Below are 26,689 nucleotides of genomic sequence, written 5' to 3' on the forward strand. Positions count from 1 at the left end.
TTACGGAAATATCACACGCACTACATGTTAATTAATGGTTCATCTGAAGCGCAGCTGTCTATGATAACTTAATACACACACAACTACAAACCACGCTAGCCGAGTTGAAAAGGCCAAAACAGTTTGTCCAGTGACGTTATTTATTCCTATGTGACGTGAAGCATCGGTATCCACGGGCAACCAGAGACGTGACTCACTATTTAGCAACCTTTGCGCACCTAAAACGAGGCCCATTTCTTTCGTTTTCTTCCTTCAAGTTTTGTAATACCATTAAGGAGGGAAAAAAAATCAGAGATGCCGAGGAGTAAAAAATAATAATAGAAAAACACGGTTGGAATCTTGGCATAAGTGTTACGAACCCCTGCAGACTGCGCGCGCTGGCAAATGCGAGACGACGTCATTTCGGTGTTTGCTGTTAAAAATATCTCTTAGATCATTTCGAAGAGCGCTGTTGTGTCGGTAGCCCTGTCACAGCTGGCGATGGAAGCGCAAACAACGCCGTCAATGGAAAACTACCATCCCACTTCATCAGTAGAGCAACTACCCCCATCACCAGCGCAGATTCAACCACCAACTACTATCGATAACCTTTATTATGTCAAGGCGATGCAACAACAACAACAATCGCTTACTCCACTTGAATTGCAACAACGCTGGTTACCTCCCCCAGGTAAGAGTTTATTTACTGTCATTTTTTTTTTTTTTCCCGTAAGTGATAAATAAAATACTTCGAAGTTTTGTATCAGCCGTCTTGATCTTATGAATACACGTTTGGAAAGTATAATTATCCTTACTATGAAGTTAACGGAAAATTCCTGCAAGTTGTTTTAGAATTAAAAGAAGCGCTTGCATTATAAATGCGAGTTATTCTTAGAATTACTCCGATTCCAGTTTGTGGCGATTATTAAATAATAAAAAGGAAACTACAGGAAAAACATCGTAACATAATAAAGAAATTACATTTTAGTTTCATACGTGCAGGAATGGAATAGATTTAGCTATAACTCTAGTACTGTGTATAAATAGAATGAAAAATCGGGTTCATTAAACTAGTTGGGTTCACATTAGAAATTCTAAAGATGATGCTATAAATCTGCAATGTATACTCGAATGCCACCGTGTTGTTTTCACTCAAATGGTCAGAAGCCGAGCATACGATTGCAAGATTTAAAAGTAGAAAAGCGAGATGATGCTGTTAGAAAGGGGTGCGGGGTTTTTAAAGTTTCAATTTTTTAAATATAACCTGTTTATTTCTTTTCATGAGGAGAACTTTATCTCGCAAAACTATTCTTGTAACGCGAATATAAAGCAATCTATTTCATAACTTGAATACCAAAAAGAAGTTATACAAAGGGTGGGGAGAGGGAATTGTATAAATCTGCATAAATTATTTATATAAATATTTGCATAAATTTTAATCTAGTCGTATAATAGAATGATATTTCTAATCGGTTTATTCAAGGAAATCATATTTAGATTGTTCACAGTATTGAACTCTTTGTGCCGATAATCGACATTTTAAAACTAAGTAGAAAATTATTAATAACTCTTTTGTTTCATAGAGTAGAGAGATATGCTTAGGCTGGCTAGTGATTCTGAGATTGTCTTTTCTCAATTAGACACCTAAATAGCCTACAATACTGTCCAAAATTTATATTTTTGAATTGTTCATTATGCTTTAAATTAAATTTAATTTAAAAGAAGCTGATATAACAAAATTTGCAAGGTACATTAACTGTGTACTGGTGTTATTTAAGCACGCGAAACTAATTTAATTATCTATAAAGTTTTAACTTTGTCGTCCTAATGAATTTTAGTGATGAATGTTCCTAATTTTACGTTCACGAGTTTTGGTATTGTTAGCAAGAGATAAGCAGACTGACATAACTTCCATATAATAGCTCTCTTTGTACTTTATAGTGCTGTGAAAAGATGCAAGGACTTATCTAAAAAAAAACTCTTTAGTATTCATAATCATTGCCTGTCTTTTTTTGTGCCTATCACAGTGCCTGACGAAATTTCTGTTTTGTCTTTTGACAAGCGTAAAATCAATATCTATAATGCTTGTCATAAATAATCAGATTACACATGGTACTAGACAAAAAATGGAAACAATAAATTAAATGATGGCTTTCCGGAGAATCCAATCAATTAATTTTTTTTTCCGAATCTCTTCCAAAAAAGGATGGTAGCCTATACTGTATAATATTGGCACTGTGGATAGGCTAACGGTTACATATCCGGAAACCTTTATTTGACTAACTGACTAACATGGAATGTTTACAAGCCACTTCAGGCCTCCAACAAGAAGAGTGGTGGTGGTGGTCTCACACCGGGCGATGAAATTCATATACCACCTATCCGTTCCTATGAGAGTGAAATGACGTCATTGAAATGATGAGATTGAAACTCACAGCCAGTTGGCCCGAGAACGGATATGCTTACCACTCGGCCAACCATGACGGCAAGACATAGTTCGCGGGTCTCGTAGCCTTAATTGCTTCGGCTGTATTCCAAATGACCCAACTCATGCTCTACGAATCATTGACGAACTAGCACTTTAGTATATGTTGTTCTCATTGACAAAAGGGCTATCCAGATTTTGTCAGATCCTTTAACAGCCTGCGAATCCAGAATATAATTCACACTCATATAGTAGTAGTATCTAGAATTTGATCCGATAATTATTGCTGATTAAAAAGAATTTTAGTTCATTCGATCATGCAACCCTTCGCCTTTTTCACAGTCCATATCTGTATTCTTGCCACTGCGAGAGCTAAAAAACTTTTTTTTATCAAGCACACTGTGCAATATTTTGTTTATCACTTTTTTATGTTCTCATTGAAATAGATATTTTAGAATGTTTCTTGAAATCCTTACAGAAAATCTTGTTCCGTCTAACTTACTTGAGGAGGAAAATGACTTAAATCGTAGAAGATCGCTCTGCTTCATCTGTGTCTTTCAGAGAGAATTATTCTTGCTATTTCAGATGCGGATGCTGTCTTCTGAACACTTGTTTTAGTTGCTGCTAACTGTAAAGATGTCTAGATGCGTGGAACATAGGATCCGATTTTGTTCACCCCCAGTATTAGCCCATCCAGTATGAAAATATCTATCATAAGAGAATATTCTTTTCTGATAGATTTTGTAGATAACGTTCATATAACAAATCTAGAGATGATTAACAGTCATTTTTATTACTCAAGGATAGGATATTAATTAAAACAAAATGAATATGTTTGTTCTATATTACTATTCATTGCCGTAGATGTACTTTGGAATATTTCAACGAATCGAAATGTAAGAAGATATTTAAGGAAACATTAATATAACGGAACATCTACGTTAAAAGTTTATTTGCATGCGATTTCCTTCCAAGCATCAAGAGCATCTTCAATATGAATTCAAAAATTAAACAAGGCACAAGTAACAACAAAATAATTAACAACGGGAATGTGTGTATCACACGTGAACGTAGCAGATAAGCACTGTCCGAACGACTTTATTATTTTTTTTTTTAACTGTGTGAAGAAGAACAATTTCCTATAATAATAGGGATAACTTTAGCCCATCGTTTCTATTCAGAGTAAGGCGATATAACAAGGTTTAACAGCTTTCCTTACATAACCACTCCATAAGAATATTGCTTTTACCGGGTAGCTCCATTACTTACTGAGCTCTGCTATTTTGGTATTATTGCTTTTATGTTTTCCAAAGAATCTGATGTTTGGAGAAGCTGGCATATTCGGCATATAAGTCCAGATTTTTTTTTTTCTCTCTTGTTTCTTAAGATGAACAGCCGCAGATCTTTATAATTTTATAATTTTTGTATTATGTGGTCGGTTTGGAAATCCAGAATATATGCATATAATGCACTTCGACAACGATGTTAATTAGTTCTCTCCATTCCTATTATCTACTAGTTAGTTTATAACGATTTATTATCTGAACCTACTTTGCGAGCTTCAGTGTACATTTGTTTATCAATTGCGTGCATTCAGCTGGTTGTCTGTTTAAAATTGGTGGAGGGAGGGGAAGAGGAGGACCAAAACGTACAAGCATTTGGAGAAATAATACCCCCTTTTGAGACCGACTGATTCGGACTCATTTGAAAAGTCAACATACTTTCCTCACACTGTAGGACTTTTCAACTGTCTTCGAAATATTTCCAACCAAAGGGAGCATTCTCTCTTCCAAGTATCCCAAAAATATCCATTCTTTTTCCAATTTTCTATTCTACAAAGTAAAAAAAAAAAAAAAAAAATCTGAAAAATATTTGAATATTTAGAATGAATATTTATTGGTATGTTTGTATAAATTACATGCGAACTTTGCATAAGAAAACCATTTATCATAGACAAAGTTGACAAACCGTAGTCTTGCTCAGTATGCTGTATCTGTTAGTCATAGAAGTACAATAGAACATAATCGAAGTTAAAGAAGCAAACCGTATTAGCTGATTCTTTAAAGTTTACAAAAAGAGCCGTGAAACTGCTCCACAAACTCAATTTAAACAGGAATAATTACCTCAACTGTCCCAGTTTTGAGAATCGATTTTTATGAAACACTGAACTTCGATTATACTTTTTATATACGTACACGACTTTCTTCTAATTTTGTAAACTGTTCATTATTTTTGAACTAAGAACATGCTCACTACTTGTCCTACGAATCAAATCACATCATGCGTTTTATAATGAAATTAAGATATTCTCTTCCTCTTCTTATTTTAATTTCTTTAAACCTATCATTGTACTACTAATGGCTTTGATAGACCGAAAATTGGAAAATAAATATAATTACTTCGGTAATATTTATTAAATATTTTTTTAAAAAATATCCATTAAATATTTTCTTGAAATTCCGGTATGTATTTTCTTATTAATCTGCAAAATTAGAATTTATTAATCAGTTTAGTAAAATTTTACAATACTATTTGCCATTTTTATGCATTTATCGAATTATTTTTAATAAAAAAAATACAACTTTCACTGAAATAAATCTCAATGAATGCTGAGTAGTTAGAGACTAATCTCGGTTTTCAAAGTGTAAGACAAGCCTCTCTTGGAGGAGATATAATTTGTCAGGAAGTAAATAATGATAACAAATGATTTGATAAATCTTTCAGAAGATATCAGAAGTGCCGTATATTCATTATAATATATGTTTTTAATTGACTGAAGACATCCATTACGCACATTTTCAAGATATTGCAGAAGTACCGTAATTTAAACATTGATTTTTAAAAAAATAGACTCCAAATTTGAAGTGATGCGAACAGGTCTATAAAAACAATAGGATTAAAATAGCCATCATCCCTGGAAGCCATTCGCGAATGAGCATAACTACTGGTGAATCTTGGGACAGCTGATTAGGTCGATGCAAGACCCCCATGACTTTTCCTCTGTGGATTGGACAGGAGATAATGATAGTCAAGAAGTACTTTTTAGTACGATCTAACTTCCTGTTCTTATTTTTCTTTTCTCGATCTCTTCTTTGGCATGCTGTACAGTCAGTGAGATCAACCAGACACTGCTTCTATCCATTTCTACACAAAGACGGCCAGTTTCCCAGTTGTTTATATTGATGTTACATTTATTCGTATTTGCATTGAGGTTATCCTTGAAGCTCTTCTTTTTTGATAATCATTGTCAATATTATAGCAGTTAGCTTCAGTCAAAATACTGAAGTTGGTGAGCTTGTCTTTCCAGTGAATCTTAAGGATTCTTGGATGGCAACAGTAGTGGTATTTTACCGAGGTTTTCGGGTGATTACCGTATGTGGTCCACGTTTAGGTTACTTGTTTTGTAACAGAGGCAAAACGCTCCTTATGGACATTGAGAGAGAGAGAGAGAGAGAGAGAGAGAGTTTATACTTTAAAATAAATATATACATACTAAAGATAAATAAGCGGTAATAATGTTATTAACTTAACTGGATGATTATGATTATATATAGATGTTAATGATATGATATATATCATTAACATCTATTCTTGATAGATGTTAATGATATATATCATATCATTGTATAACATTTGCCAAAATAAATGAATAGAGATTAATTTTTTTTTTAATTTTTTTACTGAGCTTCAGTATGAGTAGTTACCGCTTTGACGGTAACAACAAGTCCATTAAATTTTCTTTGATTTATTTTGACTTCAAATGTTCATCATCTTGTTTCTCTTTTATTGTATTAGAACTAGTTCCGTATTATAGTGAAGTTAATTGGTCTACGAAACAAATTTTAACAGGAAAGGGTGATTATTCATACGTCCATGTTCTGCAAAGTGTGCTAAATGTGTAAATTTAAGGAGTAGGTTTCCTATTTTAGTCAAATATATTTTATGGATATTATTGAGAGACTGAGTTTATGAGTTTATACTTTATCTTTGCTGTAAAAGAGCAAAAGAAAAAAAAAGTCAGTATTTTACTAGACAAGGGGAGCATTGAAAAGCACGTCTTGGAAGGATTCTTTGTAATGCTAACATTTATAATACCGGCTCACATAATTTATGAGAAAAAAAAGTAGCTCTGGGCACAAAAATCAAAATCCAGGAACTATTTTATACTGTTCTGTATACTTGAATAAGATCATTAAGTAGGATGACATGAGTATATAAATGATCAAAAGAACCACATGGTGGTATAGGCTAAGTATACTGCTTATTTTGTCTCTTTGTTTTCTTTTATTTTGTGTAGTTTGTTTATCATCAAGAGCGTTTGTAAGTAATCCAGAACACATTTCTTAAATCTGTGATAGTGAATAAAGAAGCATCGAAACCTTATTTAATTTAAAAAATGCGTATCATGCAAGGAAGCTTGAAAAAATTATCGTTGCATAACCCTAAAATGGACATAATTTTTGAAATTAGCAATCCTAGACCAGATAAGTTATCAAAATGCAAATACAATTCAACAAGTTCCAAATTTAATCTCTGTGGGTGTCGACTTTTAAGAATGGAAGGCTAAATTTAAAAAAAAAATAGTTTTGATAACAACTAATAATCCAAATTTAATACGATGATGACATTTGCTAATATTCGTGAGAAATAAATCGTCATTTTCATGTACGACGTTTAAGTGTTCACAAGTTCTTGGATCCACAAGTCAAAGACTTGTATAAAAAGTATAAAAAACAGTATAAAATCGAGTCGCTGTGTATAAAAGTGTTCATTTTATTCGGGTAACATAAGTAAGTGAAATTTTGTTGATAGTGTTTTGAATCACGATCAAAGCAACTAAGTTTGCGTATTATATCTGTTAATTGCGTTCTTCTGACTAGTTCACAAGTTCTTGAATCCACAAGTTTTCTTGTGGATCCAAGTTCCCTTATTCCGAATTTATAAAAGTCTAATAAATTATTTTTATGATGAATTTCAGACTATATCTATAGCCACTATAAGCTGACACCCACTATTTCTCCTCATTTTGAGTCAGACAAATGTCTTAAGAAAATAAAACTCTTCGGTAGATAGGCAAGCTACATCTCTTTACCTCTTAATGCTACCTACACGTATAGCATTAAGCCCAGACTACGAATAGACTAAAATGTTTGATTGGAACCTGTCTCTGCTCTGTGGCGACAGTTTTTGATTGTATGAACGCTGGAGGAGATATGATTATTGGTTCACATAAATTTGATTTACGAGATATTCATCATCATGAAGAATTAACGATCGCGTTACTGCATGTATTAACATATCTACTGGATAGGATATTATCCACATTTCTTTATCATTGTTAGATGTTTTTCATCACCCGGTGTGAGATCACTACCCTGCTTATCGGAAGAACCGCTGAAGCGATTTGAAAAATATCTTGTTTGGTTTCTAGAGCGAAGGAGAGGGGGGGGGGAGGGATTCCCAATGATCTAACCCTTAGTCCATCGTAGTATTATTGTGCTATGGAATTTCAAACTTTTCATGGTTGTGATCTTTATATAAAATAATAGTAAAAAAAATCATATATATCAGAATTAGGAAAGTTAATCGAGCCGCTGTGTATAAAATTGTTCATTTTATTCGGGTAACATAAGTAAAGGAAATTTTGTTAATATTGTTTTGAATCACGACAAAAAGCAACTAAGGTTGCGCAGTCTGTGTATTATGTCTGTTAATTGTGTTCTTCTGACTATTCTGAATTTCCGGGATTAAAAAAACTCCTCCACATTCGTATGAGACTGGCTAACTCACCTGCAGTTAAAAAGGCCTTATAAAGATTCTTCGCATTTGATGTGAACGAAATAATAATAATAAATGCACATATTCAGTTAAATGATATTGTTGCTACTTGTCATTATAATGTTATTAAGGAACAGCATGTCTCTAATCTAAATTATTCAGAGATTAAAAGAAAAAATAGATTTGTCTTAATGGCACTGTGCCCAAAACAATTTACAATTATTTGATAAGGTAATAAAGATATCACAAAAACGTTTCTTCAAAAATCACAGTAATTAATGAGCAAAATAGATTACCTATTTTTCCATACGTTTCCGTGTAACACCCAATTCACTATATTTTTTCTGTAAGATATAAGTTAGCCATGACAGATGTCTTCATGAAATATTGCATTAATGTTTTTTTTTTTTTTCCTGCGCAAATCAATTTTGCAGATCGCCATCTAAGGCAATTTGTTTCTCATTCAGAAACATTCAGAAGCAATTTGTTTCTCATTCAATTTCAAACAAATTTGAAATTTTTTTCAAATGCGATAGGATTTAAATCCTAAAGATGAATGAAGAAAGAATTTTTCAAGAATTTTTATCCAGTATTGAGTTAGTATAAGGAGACATTTTCTAAATAAAAATTGACTTTTAGATTCATGCAATAAATAAATAACAAAAGCAAAACATCATCATCATCATCATCTTAAGAATAATCCCTAATTTACTTATACTTTTCACCCTTTTCACAGATTTCCTTAAAAAAGTATATAGCATTTTTTTTTAAAAAAAGCACAATTGTAAAATTCAATAAAATGCTTCGACAGACACTTCAAGTCTAGAAAATAAAATATGTTATTCTCGCACCAGTAAGTCCTTTTATTTTGAACACGTATAGTCGTTTCTTCTCCCCACTCTTATTATGTTTTCTTTTTTTATTCATTTTTATTTTCAGTTTTAATTTCTTTCAGTTTTATTCTGTTAATTATCGTTATCTCATTTCTTCATAGTTGTGAAATTTTTCTTTATATCCAGTTTGATTTAAAAAAAGTGATTCAATGCTTTTTTAAATAAGTTTATAACTGTTCCGTCCTCCAGAAATTAGTAACATTTCCTGGAAATAATCCAGGTGATTTTCATGACTTCCACAGGTTTACATTTTATAATTCTCTATCCTTTAATTTACCGATACAACACAACTTGTTTTTGCCCAAAGCAGCATTGCTTGTTTTTAGCAAATGACTTTCTTAAAATGTTCTAGTTTCCTTGTCGAGGTGTAATGAGTCCTTAAAATAGTAAGGTTGGAATCTTGTCATGATGTTCATAATAAATTTATCTTTTCTTATATAACTTACTCAAGTTAAAATTAGAATTTGTGATTTGCGTAGGAGTAACACATGCCTAATTTACAGGTACATTTTTTTTTTTTTTTGGATAAAATTTGAGCAAGCTGAAATAGCTCACAAGATGGAAGAGAAGTTATCAAAACTCAGAAAGCCTTAATCGCTGCTTTCATAAACTGAACGAAATTAAAACTGAAAGTAAAAATGAATTGCAACATTTGATAAATTGAACACCGTAAAGAAATCTAAAAGACTAAAAAGTGCCAACATTTATCAATAGCCAATTAAATGTTTATTTTTTTGAAAAGAAATGGAAACATTCACGGTCTCTCTTTTTTTTTTTTGTGAGTCCGTTGTCAGCTAGGATATAATACAGATTTCTGAGTTTGGAATATTTATCAAAAGTGTGTGTGGGGGAAGGATCTGAATGATCCTGTATGACTATATTCAATAGACAACAGACAAAAATCGTTTTCGTAAAATTTGGTATGATATTATTTGTAAGGTACTTTCTAGTAGACTCATGGTTCATTCTACTTCTTTTTTTTTTTTAATGGAAGATGTGGATGTCTATAAAATAGGCGAACTGTCTCTTTTATTAAAACAATGTAAAAAATATTGTATTAATATGTAGAGCTAAATTATTCAGGTGTAAATCCCTGAAAATAAATAATTTTCCATGTTTTATGGTTGAAAAATTTGGAAATAATGCTCGTTATTTTGATACAAGAATTAGAACTGTTTGTAAGTTGTCAGTTGTTTGGAAGAGGTAGTCGATACCACACTGAATTTAGTCCCAAAAGAAAACATAGGATGATAGTCAAATATATTAATATTATTATTCTATCAAACCTTAGTATGATATTTCGTGTAAATATCATTCTTAATAATATTTCTTATATGTTTGGTTTGTGTAAGCATCATGTTTTTCTACAGAAGAGAAAGAGCCAAAAACAGAAACATTGCGAGAGTAGTGTCTGAATAGTGAAAAGGATACGAAGTCATTTATGATAAGTAAGTTACTTGGGAGTTGAAATTGTTTTTGCAGGAATTTGTTCTGCTTACTTGGCATGAAATTGAGAAGCTAGATGTAGCCGTTGGGAAATGTGATTCGTTCTGTTGCCCTGCTGACTGTATACCAATGAGAGATAGTCAGGGAAAGTTGCCAAAACGTACTGTAGATAAGCTATCAATATTAATTCGAAGGCTAATTTTCCTATGCACTGATAGTCTCCTCATGGAACATGGCATTTTTTCCTACTTCACTTTCTGCTCTAATTAGCTTCTGATAAATGGGAGTTCTCCTTTTCTTTAAAACATTAGCTAAGGAAAAAACAGACGAAATTTATTGAAGTAAGCTACTGCAAGTTTATTATTATTTTTTAGGCTCACTGATCGTAGCTTTTAATTAAAATGCAATCAGAAAAAAGAAAACTTTAGTTTTGTAATTTAAGACCAAGAAAAATTAAATTAAGTCTAGAAGATCGAAGAAAAACATATGCATAATTAAAAAAAAGTTCCTTTGTTTTTGTTTGGTATACGAAATCCGAAAATGCTCACCAAATATAAATTTCATATTCGTTCTCCGTACTTTCGTTCTCCATCAAATATCCGTGTAACTTCTGAAATGTTAGCTACCAAGCAGATGACAGAAAGGGAAGAAGGAATAGCTTTATAACGAAAAAAGTCAACATTGAAGAGGGAAACTTATTTTTTTTTTTTACAATATTAAAATATACAAATACTTGCTGTGTTCATGTTCTAAAATTTAATTAACATTATGAAACCTGCATTTGTCTTCCTATAAATCAAGACAAACTGGAAAACCTCTGAACTTTATTCCCATACATATCAAAAGAGCACATACAATTATATAATTAGGTCATTATAGCATATAAACAAAATAACAAAGCTAAGAAGTGTTCATTAGCAAACCCACTAATAAATTAAAGTAGCACTCAACACTACTAATATTAGAAAATCTTACATCACTTTAATGTACCAAACTTCGTCTGACAAACAAATTTTCAAGATCAAAATTAACAACTGACAGTCATTCATCTCTCTCTCTCTCTCTCTCTCTCTCTCTCTCTCTCTCTCTTAAGTGGTTTCATTTACGTGAATTATATTCCACTAGACTCAAGCCATCGTCAACAACGCCGATCCAGAAATAAGTTTTTGTTTACGACTTCATATTACAATTGAGAATTCTTTCATTAATGAAAACGAATGTTAATTTCATTATCATTGGATAATTAAACATTTGGTTTTGAGATTATGCTCGAAAATATTTTTATTTTCGATTCCAGAGTATGCTGAAATTATTTCATTTATCTTAGGTACAGAACTTCATTCACACAAAGTATTATAACTCTACCAAGATGGCGATCCTAGAGGGACGTTTCTCTCCTACTTTCGTTCTCCATTAAATATTCGTGTAGCTTCTTCGTTTTCTACTTCAGGAGGAAAAAATATAGAAATTATGATAATGAATTCAGAATTAACTACAGCATCCAAGCAAGCTGACGGAATGAAAACAAGGTTAAAATAAACACCTTTCTAAACTTCTTGACGTATTTTTCTCACGGTTTTACAAGTGCTTTAATGCTTCTGGATAGAAAGATCCTTCTCTGAAGACTGAAATAGAGAACTAGGTCGACCCGAGAGAGTTGTGTTTCTGCAACTATACGAAGACCTCTCGTTCTCAGACGATCTCCTTCTTGCTGAATTACATAGTCTGGGTGAAAAGAAAGAACATCTCACACACTGCAGTAATTTTGGATGGCAGAACCCAAATGTTGTTCCGTTTGTGTGTTTTGGTTTTGGACTAGGATCCCTTATTTATATTGACATGCTAGATACTTCGTTGTCTACTGTGGCAGGAAAAAACCATCATGTTGATTATTAACACAATAAACTCGACAATATATATATATATATATATATATATATATATATATATATATATATATATATATATATATATATATATATATATATATATAAAGAGATCGTTGGCCCACCTTCGGCAGCTACTAGAGATGTTACTCTTGTCGATAGACTTTACATTTAATGCTGATAAATGGAGAGAGGTATTTTGGTAAAATGCAATCAGTTCCTATAATGAAGGACGCACTAAACGGATTCAGTCTCTGCCAGAAGGAAGTGCTTTATAGCCGTTTTCCTCTGCTGTTTCGGCGATTCGTTAAAATCATCTAGGTGTATAATATTAATATCTCACATAGTTTTACCAATCTGCAGCGTAGTTCGGATTGCGAAATATTGCTCTGTAGATTTCAGACGAGAACTCTGCTTCAGCTAAACTTTGCACTCCCGTTTCCCCCAAATCATACAGCCAAAACATTTGAAACATGTCATGATGCATTATCACATAAAAATGCATCATTTCTCAATTATACAACAAATAAACGACTAAAATATCATATGACATATTGTTCATTTACCGATCACTGCTACTACTTGTGGAATTTAGTACATAAAAAAAGGTTTAGTAATTTTGACAGCTGTAGATGCACTGAACTGAAAATTCATTGATCTACGATCCTTTTTCAGCCCCTTTCTGAATTTTCAGTGTATGTGGTTTGTTGGTGTAACTTCTACATTTCTCACTATTCCATCTCTTTTATGATCTTAGTTGATCCAGAGCTGTCTAGTTTTGCTGAAACGCACGAATCGACTGATGACTTAAAAAAAAAAAAAAAACAGCTTCTGGTAATATCTCCCTGTAAGTTGTTTATTTCTAAATCACGTGTCACATCCAGTACACAGCTACAGTCATTTAGTGTGTATCCATTATTTTTGTACTTTGTGGTGCCCTGTACTCTTCCTCCAGAAGCGTAGGATTCTCATCTCGGAAAACCGAAAAATCTGTAAGAAGAACACACGTAGTTCACAGACAGCATACGCCTCATAGCTTTAGTACGGTCTCTGTAGCTCAGTCGGTTTTAAAGATGCCCTTTGTTTAAAAAATCTAGGTTCGAATCTCGTCTACGACGCGAAGAACCGTTATTAGGTCTTTTCGAATGAAGGTGAATTAATCTGTCTCATACGGAGGTAGCAATATTTTCCCAGGAAAGTCGTATTTTTCGTCCCGTAACCAGGTAAACTGGCCAGGAGAAAACATGCAATTTACAGACAAAAATATATTATAACAAATAGCTTTATATTGTTTTTATAAGGTGTAACTGCCCATATGTGCCTCACAGTCGTTGTACCATCATAAGTTAACTACTAGCCTTAATTTTCTTCGACTGTAATTTCAAACAACGAAAACTATTAAAAGCCCTCTGGTGTGTAATTTGTTACGTAGTATTCGAGAAAAAAATGAGGATATCAGTGTACTTTTTGCAACGTGGTGTATATTCTAAATTCATTCTCTGACGAATTTAATAATTTTTTTTCTGAATTACTTCACTCATAAAAAAAAAGGAAAAGCATCAATTGTGAAAATAACGTGACATTTTATTCACAGTTTGCTTTTCTGAACTATGCGTTAAAAATCGGATGTATATTATTATTATTATCACTTGCACAATGTGTTTGTATTAGAATTTTCAGCATGCGCGTGCGCACTCTGAAAATGACGATCAACACAAAAAAGCCAATGGTGTGTAGAGAGAATATTGCCATTATTATTTATTTTGCTGCACTAGTTGTTCTAAAGAACATATCTCTTATACTGATATCCTTCTTTAGCGAACAGCATTTATGCTACCATTAATTTTCACGCTATAGAGTGCTGGCTGGTTGCCAGGCCAACAGATACAAAGGCGATGCTGAGGAGAGAGAGAGAGAGAGAGAGAGAGAGGTGATTCTTATCAAAGAAGATCGAAGTCAGAATCTAGTCATCTGTCCATAAGGTCAGCTGCAAAAGTCATTTCACATCGCTCGGCCAAATGGATCCCATTAGCAGTAGTGTTCGTACTAATATACCTCTACCAAGTTACAGTAACTACTTCCTAGTAGTCTTCATAAATAACACAGCATGCTAAAAGAAAGTTGTAATTAAACGCCTCTTCGATAGCAAAACGATAAACAGGACAAAAAACTAGCACCGTCTTATGTCTCTTTTAATGATCGCAAAATCAAGACTGGGAAATGTCACAAAAAGCTGCAAGACAGCAGTCTCTTCCAGGATCGCTGTTTATGGGAACAGTGATCCTGCTGGAAGAGACATTTTGGAAGAAGAAACATTATCTCTAAAGTACCAATATGAGAAAAAAAATTATGATGTTTACATATTTTTCATACACTACTTTATTTTTACTTAACTCAAAAAAATTTAAATAGTCTGCTGTTTAGATTTTTTAATGATTCAGGTTTATAAAATACGCTATTAAAAGACAGGCGAGTTCTGCTAAAAATCTTTTGAGTATGTTGTTTCTGTTTTGATATTTTAAATATTTTAAAACCACTATTATTTTATGAACATTCACGCACATACGCTCCAGCATATATTTCGTAAAATGTAAAACGTTTTCTGTATCAAAATTTATTGCCTTTTTTATAGTAGACAATCAATATTTTATAAAGGTAATTTTTTAACTACATTCCAAAAAATACCTCTTAAGAGACGGTAAATGCTCAAAGCAATGAACAGATAACATTGTAACGAACATAAGAAAAAAAAAATTGAAATTTCTTCTAAATATTTTTTACTGCCCCAGGTGGGCAGTTTTCTGTTTGTTCGAAGTAAGTCAAAAGTTTTTCGTTCAGGATTTGGAATAAGTCCATAAGATTCGATCATCGATTTCCGGCGTTCTTTTCATAAAACGTTTTTTGCTTCTTTCTACAGCCATACGGCAAAATCTATCTCAGTGAGAAAGCGAACTTTTCTTGATCGCTATTTGACATTTACCACTTTGTTTTTCAATTGTTTTTTCTTAATGGACAGAACATGAAAAGACATTAGTCTTATTTTAAATCGATAGTAAGTTACAACTTCATACACCTATTATTAAATGGAAATTATTTCTTCATTTCTTAAATCACTTTATTTGGTTGTTTCTTTTTTACTTTAAAAACAGAAGTGAAATAATTTGATACCTCTATAGCGCAGCTTGAAGAACTACAGGGCATGCGCACTCTTCGATTGGAAGAGACCCGAGTTCGATTCTCGTCATAACGAGGAAGTTTTATATGGAAATTTTCAACTCATGGTAAGTTAGTCGTCCTAATACGGAAGTAGCAGTGCTTTTGTCTTCAAGAAACTTGGGCCTTTCTTTCTTCAAACCGACAGAACACATACACACGCGCAGTTGACAGGCAAAATTATTATTTAAAATGGTATAGAGCAGACTGAAAATTATATTGGATTATGCATTGTGTATTGTTTGTATATGATGGAGTGATCACCTGCGATGAGTTTTTGGACTCCTTCGAGGTGTCATGTAATAAGAATAATAGATATTCAAAGAAACTTCACACTTTGAAAGTAAGTTGTTTTTGACGTTCATACGAAGCAACTAGGGCTATGTACGAAAATATATATTATGCTTTCCAATGGATACCTTCTCTAGCCAGTGTGTTTACTTTTTTCTGAGAGGAAAAAACCCAGTCACTTTTGTATGAGATAGGTTACTTTGCTAAAGTTTTCTAATGTTTTCTTCTGACTCGAGATCGAATCCAACGCTTTCCTGCAGTTTGCAAAGCTATTAATGTTAATTGGTTTAAAAGGCGCTGCTTATTATATGACATAGCTAAATATATAATTTTATCGTCCTATCAAAAACATTATCTCCGTAAGATAATGTTTTTGATAGGTGCTGTAAGGTGAGTAATACCTTAAAACAAACTAAAATTATCTTGTGTCTAGTTCGTTGAAATTTTTGGTAATGGTGGCTGTTAAACCTTATTTCAATAAATTCTCATATGTAAAAGTTCAAGGGAACTGAGTCGTTGAATAAACATACGTGTGTAGCTATCCTTCAAAGTGGCTATTTATTCGCAGGCTTCTCTAAAGAAATTGGGCATTTTTAGGCTAACGTGCGATGTCGTTTCACACACACACACACACACACACACACACATGGTAATATATTTGACAGACATAACAGAATAATATAATATCTTGGCCCCTCGGCTGTAATAATAATAAAAAAAACTGCGAATAAATATTGCTCATATTATTTACAGTTTGTAGCATTATGCTTATTATTATTTTATTTCTCAGAACTCTTCCTGCCGTTGCTTCTAAAGCCTCCATATTTGGTTGCTCCATAGCTTAAATGGAATCAAAGAACGAGAAGAATCTTAATAGGCTAGAAGAGCACAGATTATTACAAGACACAGTGGGCAATGTAGATAGGACCGATCATCCTATCATCATCATCATCAGCAATAAACAGGTTTCTAAGAAGCCAAATTAGTTGTCCATGATAGTCCATTGAACTTAACAGAAAAGGGAAGATCTCATTTCTTTAAATAAAATCTTGTTATTGAAAACGGTCTAATGATGACTCTTAATCCTAAGAGACGAATCAAGCAATAAATTTATTTCATGCAGCAGTTTCAAATACCAGCTATTGGATAATAGCTTTCGTCTGCTTTTGTTTCAAAATGAAGCTGTTTATTGATCTTGATATCAATACCAGCACTTTGGATTTTTATTCCAATAAAGATTAATATTTGAGATTAGTGAATAACATTGTTATGAATTTTATTCAGCATTATAATCTAACTAGGGACCTATGTATCTTGGTAATAACGCTTCTGTTCCATAATGCGAGATCGCCAAAAAGATAGTTACACGTTCGATTCTTGTCATTTATCAGAGGTACTTTTCCAGGCTTCTTTTTAGCCTCTCTTCCAGAGTTGGTCGATCTTTTGCACAAATAAGTGAAATTATTTTGTATCAAAAATTCGAGTTTTCAACCATGTATCTCAGAAAAAGAAAGAAAAAAACTTAACTTTTTCACACTGTTTTCCTTTATTGTCTTAAATAATTCGGTTAACATTTTAACGTCTGAATAATAATTTACCGTAGCGTCTTTTCATATTCCAAAGAGAACAAGAGTCACTCTTTTAGCCTCTAACGTTCATTTTAGAAGATGGTAAGCAGCATGTCTCCATTTTCATCATTTATACAGACGTAGTAGGTCAAAGGCTATGTCTACCCAGAGCTAGTATTTTTGGCATGCAGCAGAGTGTGTTCTGCAGTCGGTTATTCGAGGTTTCTTCCAGGAGGGAGGGAATAAACTTGACTAATCTGCTAAGATTTTCTGGAATCAGTTAAAAAAAGCCGTAGAAAAGTTCCTCCTGTTGTCAAATATAATCGATTTTTGTAAGTCTTTCTTTTGAAGACATCGAGCCATAGAAGTTACGACAAGTTTCATGTAAATTCATCATATTTTGCTTGATAAATTCTAAAAGCATACTACATTAGGTTAACAGAATATTACGCTAATATAGCATTCGTTTTGATACACGTCATTCTTTTTTTAATGCATGTATGCAAAGAGTTGTGTGTATTTTCTTCTTCGTCTTATTTATTTAATATGAAGAGTACATTTCTGTTTCTTTAGAATAATAATTTCCCATTTTACATATACAGTTACATTAATTGCTTAAATCAATCACTTGTCTACAGTGTTTAATTATGCAGACTATATTATTTATGCAGGTCTCGAGAGACTTTTGGTTTCCTATGGGAGAAAAGAGAACTCGCTAAAGTTTTAATAATTCCATGTTTTTAAGAATTTTATTGAAGTTTTATGAGTCTGTGTAGCTCAGTGGATGTGGCGTTTGCATACCACAGCGCTTGGCCGCACGAAGGAAGACTTGGTTTCGAGTCTAGTCGGCGACTAGAGGAAATTTTTCTAAGCCTTTTTTCGACCGGTTCCCGAGTTAGTCGATCTCTGGCACGGGCAAGCGGGTTTTTCGTCCTGTAAACTCAAGAAAATCGACCGTACAACCCACATTATTTCAGACATTAAATATATTGTGTTAGCGTTAGGGACCACGAGATGGCGGCACATTTGAGCCGTCTCTCTTCACTGTGTACCGCTTAATTAGTGATAGCCTTGGGCCATCTATCTCTGATTGGTACCAGTGGAGATTGAACTGCCCACTCAGCCTCCAAAAGTTAGATAGGGCTAAATGGCCTCGCCTACTCCCCGTATACGGGAATAAAAAGGCGTTAGCTGATTTTTTTTTTTTTTTTATGTTTTTAAGATTGTTACCTACTATATCAGAGACCACGGCTTTCATATTCTTATTTTTTTGTCTCGGAATTAAAATCTTTTCTTGTTTCAGTTATTATTCCCTGTTCGTTTCTTATCGAAGGATATTGTGAAATTCAACTATGAAAGAAGAATGTTATTTTTTTTATCAATTCACGTATTTTATCTTTAGAAAAACACTGACAGCCAGTTTACAAAATAGTTTTGGGTCTGTTAGAAATCTTATATTATATCTAATTACACACTGTGCCAATCACCTACTGTGTCCTATGATAGAATACCCTGAACACTTAGCACCGTTTATTAGGCTAAACTCATTAATGTCACTCAAAAATAGAATATGCTAAGATAACAAACAAACAACCTGCGTTCATTAGATTGCAAATACGCTTACAGTGGCGACAGTACTCGCATCACCCAACCAGTAGGAAAGATGCTGAAAGCGCACTGTGAGGAAATTGGAAACGTACAGAAGTTAGGCTATAAACGAACATCGGTAATCTTCTCGCACTGGTTTAACGACTTACTGGAGTAAGGAAATGAATTGCCCAAAGTTTACGATTGACAGGAAATAGGCAAGTTGCTAAATGATCAGCGAAGGATGCCCCCCCCCCCCTTGTCGCTGTAAATCCTGCGTCAAGAAGTTTGTTTGCTCTCTACTTCTGTGAATACTGATAATATTTTAGCACATCTGACATATATATTATTAAAGCAATATCAGTGGATGAAAGAGGGGAAGTGCCTGTGTAGTATTCAATACTTTCTTCAAATAGGAATCGCATGCAACTAGAATGACAGTCATACATTCCAAAATAGGAAATTGGACAACGAAACTTGTTTGCGAACTTTTGCGTATCTGAAGGTGTAAAGAAGAAGAGGAATTTTTCCCGGGTGAAGGTGATGAAAGGATAGAACTAATGGAGAGAACTGAAAATCTAAATTCCATAAGAATATGAAAATGAATTCATTATAATTCAATTTCTAATGGGATTCTAATTAATCATTGTTTCTTATCAATTTAAAGAAAAGTGCAGGAGTAATAATAACAATAAGTATCTGCTAGGGTTCTCAAGCTCCTCCAAAATCAGTAAGTATGCCCTTCAGTTGGAAAGAACTGGGTTCGAATCTTGCCTAATATGCAAATAGCCTTTATAAGGACTTTTCATAAGATGAGTTGGTTAGTCTCGTTTTGGGGTGATAGAGTTTTTTAATTCCGAAACCTCAGGTTTTTTTATCTCGCAAAAGAGACAAACTCGCCAGAAGAACACACGCAGTTTAGAGGGAAAATTTCAGTAGGCATAAGACTAATCACTTTATTTAATATAATTAAAGTAACGCACGATCAGGTAAGGTTACACTCTCAGACCACGGATGAATGAATCAGATTCTATTCAGGATATGGACTGCCCATTACTAACACTATCTTTCAATACAAAGATAGTGTTAGTAATGGGGACATACAAAATGACCATCACTAGTACTGAGCAGAATAAACATGAGTTTTGAAAAGCAAATGCGTACTAAAGTTCTGGAGATAATCAAAGTTGCAAAATTCTCAGATGCAAACCATATAAATAAATATACAGATAAAATTGGAAAAGAGTGAAAGAGTTTCCAATAAAAATCAACTTTAACGATTAAGTATCACAATTTGAAGAAAATAATTACTGACGTAATCAGCAAAACGTGAATAAATTATCGGCAAGGATGAAAAAATGCGAACTCCACTAGGCATAAAAAGTTAAAGAAATAGTCCATGAAAAGAGGGAATCGTAGAGAAAGTTCCTGGCTAGCAAATTATCATGTGCTCTTAAAGTATAATAAATATATAGACAGAGGTAAGTTGTGCGTAAATGCAGCCAAAATTGTAGCAGAAAGATTTTGAGAAGCACAAAAGTAAAAGAAGACTAACAGAAAAAAATATCATGAGGATTACAATAGGCTTTGGGAAGCGAATAAGAAAACCTGGAAATGGAGGAAAGAGTACCACGCGATACACAGGAGAAATCAAAGACGATAAAGGTGATTTAAATATTGAAGAGAAAGTTGTTCATGATTTTTGGAATAATTACTTTGAAAATTTTTTAGCTACTATTCAGAAAGAATTGTAATCATGATTGTTTCATTACTAAAGTAGATGTCAACTGAAGTAGATGACATTTTACCTAAACAAATGAATAAATATAGTGTTTTAAATATGCTGGATTGGTTAATAGGTTCGAATCCCATTGTAGGAATCGGATATGGACATTTGTGATGTCTGTAAGGGACAGACAAATCTCATTATCCAGTGCGAGACCACCATTGTGCATATTACTTTTCAGTTTAGTTGCTTTTAAAATGATCCATGTTTCGCTATAGAGCAGACTTTCCATATTACATAGCTCTTATCCAACCCATTACCTTATGTTAAGGTTTAAGTGCTGTGAAAAACTCATGATAAAAGTTTAATGGAGTGAAACAGCACTAGGAAACGATTAAAAGTAGCATTTAATGCTTCCAATATTTCATCTTAGTTATAAAGACATCGTCCGGGAGTACAAAATGAGACGTCACACACACACACACACACACACACACACACACACACACACACACACACACACACACACACACACACACACACACACACACACACACACACACACACACACACACACACACACACACACACACACACACACACACACACACACACACACTAATTGAAATACTTTGACGAAAAATTTGTTTATATGCACCTGGAACTTCCAGGTGTATATAGAAATAAGTTTATAGAGCTCCTTGTTCCTTCAAGTTGGCCTATTATGTACAAACAGGAAGATCAGCTACCATCCGAATGGAAGAACATACAAAAATACATCTGCAGCCATGACTATGGTCAATCTGGCCTTGCAGACCATACTTTAGATTCAGCTCGTAGAAGAATCAGTTGGAAAAAAGACTGTCATGCTCCATCACAATAAATTTAGAAGAGAGAGACTGTTTTTAGAATCTGCTGTTGCTCTTAAAAATCAGCCTAATTTAAATAAATATGATTGCATAAACTTCCCAAAATAAAGGAATCATTAACACTTAGAGATCCTAGTTTACATCCCAGACAGCTGACAGGTGTCCATAGAGGGAACTCTAGTCTTTCCTCCACGTGTTTCAGTTAGTTTTGTGCTGCCTGTGTGTGTGTGTGTGTGTGTGTGTGTGTGTGTGTGTGTGTGTGTGTGTGTGTGTGTGTGTGTGTGTGTGTGTGTGTGTGTGTGTGTGTGTGTGTGTGTGTGTGTGTTACATCTCATTTTGTACTCCCAGACGATGTCACTATAAATAAGATGAAATATTGGAAGCATTAAATATTACTTTTAATCAGTGGCGTAGCTAGAGCTTTTGCCGCCCGGAGCGGTCCCTGAGTTTGCTGCCCCTCTCAATAGACACCAAAAATACACTATATTCTTCTTTCACTATGCGTTATTGCCGCTTCCTATGCAGGGTCCGCGTGTTACGTAGATACGACTTCTTGTTAGTACCACTCCCAACCGACCTGTCGCCTAGTCTGCCGCTGGGGGAAGAAATTAAAACACTATGTTTATGTTTATTTTAGTTGTAAGTAGTTGTTGAAAACCAATTATTAATTAAGTAATAAAATTACTAAGTTAACATAAATAGAATAATCGTAGAAAAATAAAATTGTCTCACGTGAAAAGTGCCGCCCGGGGAGGACCGCCCCCTCCGCACCCTTCCCCCTAGCTATGCCACTGCTTTTAATCGTTTCCTAGTGCTGTTTCACTCCATTAATCTTTTATCGTGAACATTACCAATAAATGATAAGGTCAGTACCGTCGACAGGGTGTAGCATAGAGGCAGCCTGCCTCACGGCGCGGCTTAATAAGGGCGCTCGTTCAGCCATATTGCGGTAGGCGCCGTCGCTACGCTAACAATTCCTGTTAGCGTAGCAAGTTGAGAAAGAAGTTTTTCCAAGCTAAAACTGATTAAAAATTATTTGCGAACAGCAATAACCCAAGAAAGATTGGTTGGTCAGCAACTACATCGATAGAGGCGGACATAGCTTATCATTTAAATTTAGAAGAGCTTATAAAGTTTTATTGTTCGATATCCCCGTAGAGCAAACATTTAATTAATATTATTATGCAATCGTCTTGCATTAATGTTTCTCTTGCAATAAAAACAAAATGGCAACTGAAGATTTTCTTATATTTTTTTCTTATAATCCAGCAGGGACGATATTTAATTGTTTGCCTCAGGGTGCGATCTAATCTGGCGACGACCCTGGATAGGGTTTAAAGGTCTCGTAAATGGGAATCGCCTTAAATATAAATACAAGTTTTATAGTAACTACTCGTACATTTCATCATTGAATAAGGCTTGGTCTGAAGGTTTAGGAGATTTAAGAATATAGTTTTCGATGTATGGATTGTCCGCGCGGTTAGCCTAGTGGCTGTGCGCTTCGCAATCATATGACTGGGGAAGGAGTGTCCTAGACTCGATTCCCTTCCAAGACGTGAGGAATTTGAGGATCTTCCATAGCCAAGTTAGCCTGTCTTGGGCGCGGGCAGTAGGGTTTTTTCCGCCAGTTTATCTGACGATTTTCATCCCGCAAGCAGGCAAACCCGCCCCGTGAACACACACGGATCTACAGCCATAAATACTTAACCCCCCACGAGGGGGCTCAACACGCCCCAATAGGGACGGCGGAGAAAAAAGGGAGGAAACTCCATACGAATAAATGAAGATGTATAAATTTATGAAAAGGTAAATAAACTTGAAATTAAGAATTATAGAAGACTAATTCAGTAGAGAATATCTACTATTCAAGAAAAGATTTATGCATGTGTACTTGAGGATAAGAAAAACCGTTGAAGAAAACTCGTAAAAGAACAGGCTAATTTTAACGAAATTTTCCTCTGGAAAAAACTGAACTATCAGAAAACATTTAATTGTGAAATCAATGTATCTGTCTTGCAGAAACAATACTTCGAACTACAGTCTTCTTTACGAACTTAGTGTTTTAATTTGAACATTAAAACTTTTTCATTTTATGTTAACTGCTTTTCTAATTAAGAAACTTCGAATATTTGGTGTTCTTTTTTTACCTTCTATTTATTTTCTTCTGTATATTTATTTATATATTTTATTATATTTATTTATATTTCTATTAGAACTCTGATTTTTTTTATCCAATTTGTATTGCTACTAGTACGTTGTGGCTCCGAAAGCGACAATTCTTCGCTGGGAAAGATAGTAAAAAAATCATTATATTATAACACGAAAAGGAAAGGAAACGTTTATTAAATAACCCTCCTCGAAAAGTAACGAAATATTTCACTTACAGGTGACATTTTCTGGAAAATAATGAATAAATAAATAAACACATCAGAAGCTGACTTCTTGCTGAAACCACGTATATATAATATTCGGTATCTACGTAATACCTGCTCTGTAGACGCTCATATTGTTCGTATACCCTTTTCAGAGCTTTCCAGATCAATACGCTCGTCCACATTAGTGTTTTGGAAAACCTAACTTCAGACTTAGTAGAATGAGGAAAACAGTATAAAAACAGTTGGAGGAGAAAAAAAAATCACGTAATTCGATTACTCTGAATTAATTTGAATATCTCGATATTCAAATCTTAAAATAAAGATTTGAATATCGAGATATACAGACTATATACTCTCCTCATAAATCTATAGAACTACATTAATTATATTTCCCTTCCCCCTTTTCTTTTCATTTTCAGAGTACGTCAAAATACAATACTCCTGACTAAATAAAAAAAGAGAAAAAAACAATGATGAGAATCAGTGGAAGATCAGAATAAAATGGTACAGCTATTGGGATATTTAAAATTATGGCCGAAGACACTAAAATCAGGCAAATGTATGATGTTAATTATGCTAACATAATACACCGTGCTATACTAATTGCAGTAGTTCTTCTGACTGCTGGTCAGTTTTGTGAGATGAAAAACCCTTCCACCTCTGCACACAAGACCAGCTAACTCGCCTTCATTTGAAAAACCCGTATAAAGGATTTAAACTTACATCCGAAGACCTCAGTTCAAATAATTTATGTGGACATATAGCAATTGCGAAAATATTGCATTACATTACATTACAACCTCTTCAGTAACTAATATATTCATTTTTTAATATATTGGAGGCAATAAATTTTAATATATTAAATTTTATTGCATCCTTTGAATGTTTGCAAATATCATATAGTCTACATTAATAATTGTGCAATAATATTTCTACTTATTAGATAAAATCAGTTAACTAATTATTCGAATAATTAAATCCGAGATGATAAGGGAATAATTATTGCAATAATGAAGCAAATAGTAACCATAAAATTATGAATATAAATCTGCTAACGCTTTTTATTCCCCTATAGGGAGTACGTGAGGTCGTTTTAACCTTATATAACTTTTGGAGAATGGGGGAGGGGGGGAGTTCAAGTTTAATCTCCACCGGTAGAGCCCATCAGATACAGGTGGCCCAAACTATCACTAGATGTTAATGGCATCTGATGAAGAAGGCTGACAAATGCGACATATCATGTTTCCTAATCTAATACTATATATTTATTGTCTGAAATAATGTGGCTTCTAATGTTGATTTTCTTGAATTTTCGGGAAAAAAATCCCTTGCCCGAGATCAACTAACTCGGGAACCGGTCGAAGAAAGGCTTAGAAGGAGTTCCTCTAGTCGACAATTGAACCCAGGTCTAACGCTGAGGATCGCAAATGCTACTTCTAGCGAGCTACACAGGCGTCTAAAATATTATAAATAAGCAAAATTAAGAAAATCATCTTGATTTGGTTGCGAAGTCTGAAGCAGCTAAGGCTATAGATCCAATACATTAATAATGTATTGGATTATAGCCTTTTTAACATCTGTTAACTTTGTCAGGCCAGAAGTATACAAGGAAACTCGGATATTTTATGTTTGGAAGAAATCTGAGCTCCCAGGAGGAAGAACACTAGTATGAAACGCGATAATTTATCTTCAAGATCCCTGGGTTGTCCTCACCCTACTAAAAAATATCAAACCACACACACACACACACACACACACACACACACACACACACACACACACACACACACACACACACACACACACACACACACACACACACACACAGATGCAAGTACTGTATAGGCGAAATTATATTGATTTCACTCCTAATTAGTGCCGAATGTGACCACCAGCTTGTTCACATTAAAGGTCTGGTTGAGATGGTGGTATGAAAAAGTACCCAATTCCTTCCCCCAGAACATGGTTGCCCAGCTTATCAATATCTTTGTTCCCTACACCGTACTTCAAACATACCAACCTTTAACGGGTGACTTCGTATTTAAAAAAAATCGTGAAATATCAAATTCCTTTCAAGACTCACATTTTTATACAGAATTTTTAAGCAGTGTTGGTCAATCTCGATAGGAATAAGCAGGGAGTGGAAAGATTTATTATTATTATTATAAGGTGCCTCCATCGAGTCAAAAGACTCATCACGGGAAACCCAACATTGACATACTAACCATTATTCGCACAATACCTATCATACTCCCCCTTAAACTCATTCACAGAAAGCATTCACAACTGCCTCTGGCAACGCATTCCCCCCAATTTACAATCCTCCAAGCAAAAAACCTAGTCCTAACACCCTTGTTAACCACACTCTTACATAATCTGCAGGGATAACCCCTCATTCTCTCCCTTCCTGCACTGGTCTTAAAAAAGTTATCAGTATCAATCCTATAAAACCCTTTTAATAATTTATATGCCTCTATCATATCTCCTCTTCTACGTCTATTAATTAGTTTTTGAAGCCCACAGACCTTCAATCTATCCTCGTAGGAGACATCCCACACGCCTGGAACAATTTTCGTAACCCGCCTCTGAATCTCCTCCACCATTTCCTCATCAAAATGAGGTCTTATTAATGCCTTATAAAGTGGGACAATCA

At 34.0% G+C, this 26,689-nt stretch overlaps 1 protein-coding gene across 2 annotated transcripts in view; it reads left to right on the forward strand.

The window, feature by feature from the left end:
- Positions 1 to 372: 372 nt before the first annotated feature.
- LOC150098028 (band 7 protein AGAP004871-like) overlaps positions 373 to 26,689 on the forward strand; it is a 271,678-nt gene continuing 245,361 nt past the window's right edge. For both annotated transcript variants that reach the window (XM_090406497.1, XM_090406498.1), the window contains exon 1: positions 373 to 670. In XM_090406497.1, coding sequence (XP_090262623.1) covers positions 481 to 670 — 190 coding nt within the window. In that variant the 5' untranslated portion in view covers positions 373 to 480. The remainder of the gene's footprint in view (positions 671 to 26,689) is intronic.

The sequence above is a fragment of the Typopeltis vanoorti genome, chromosome 16, assembly GCF_054136105.1.
Source record: "Typopeltis vanoorti isolate ZY-2024b chromosome 16, IOZ_Tvanoo_1.0, whole genome shotgun sequence".
NCBI classification, from domain to species: Eukaryota; Metazoa; Arthropoda; class Arachnida; order Uropygi; family Thelyphonidae; genus Typopeltis; species Typopeltis vanoorti.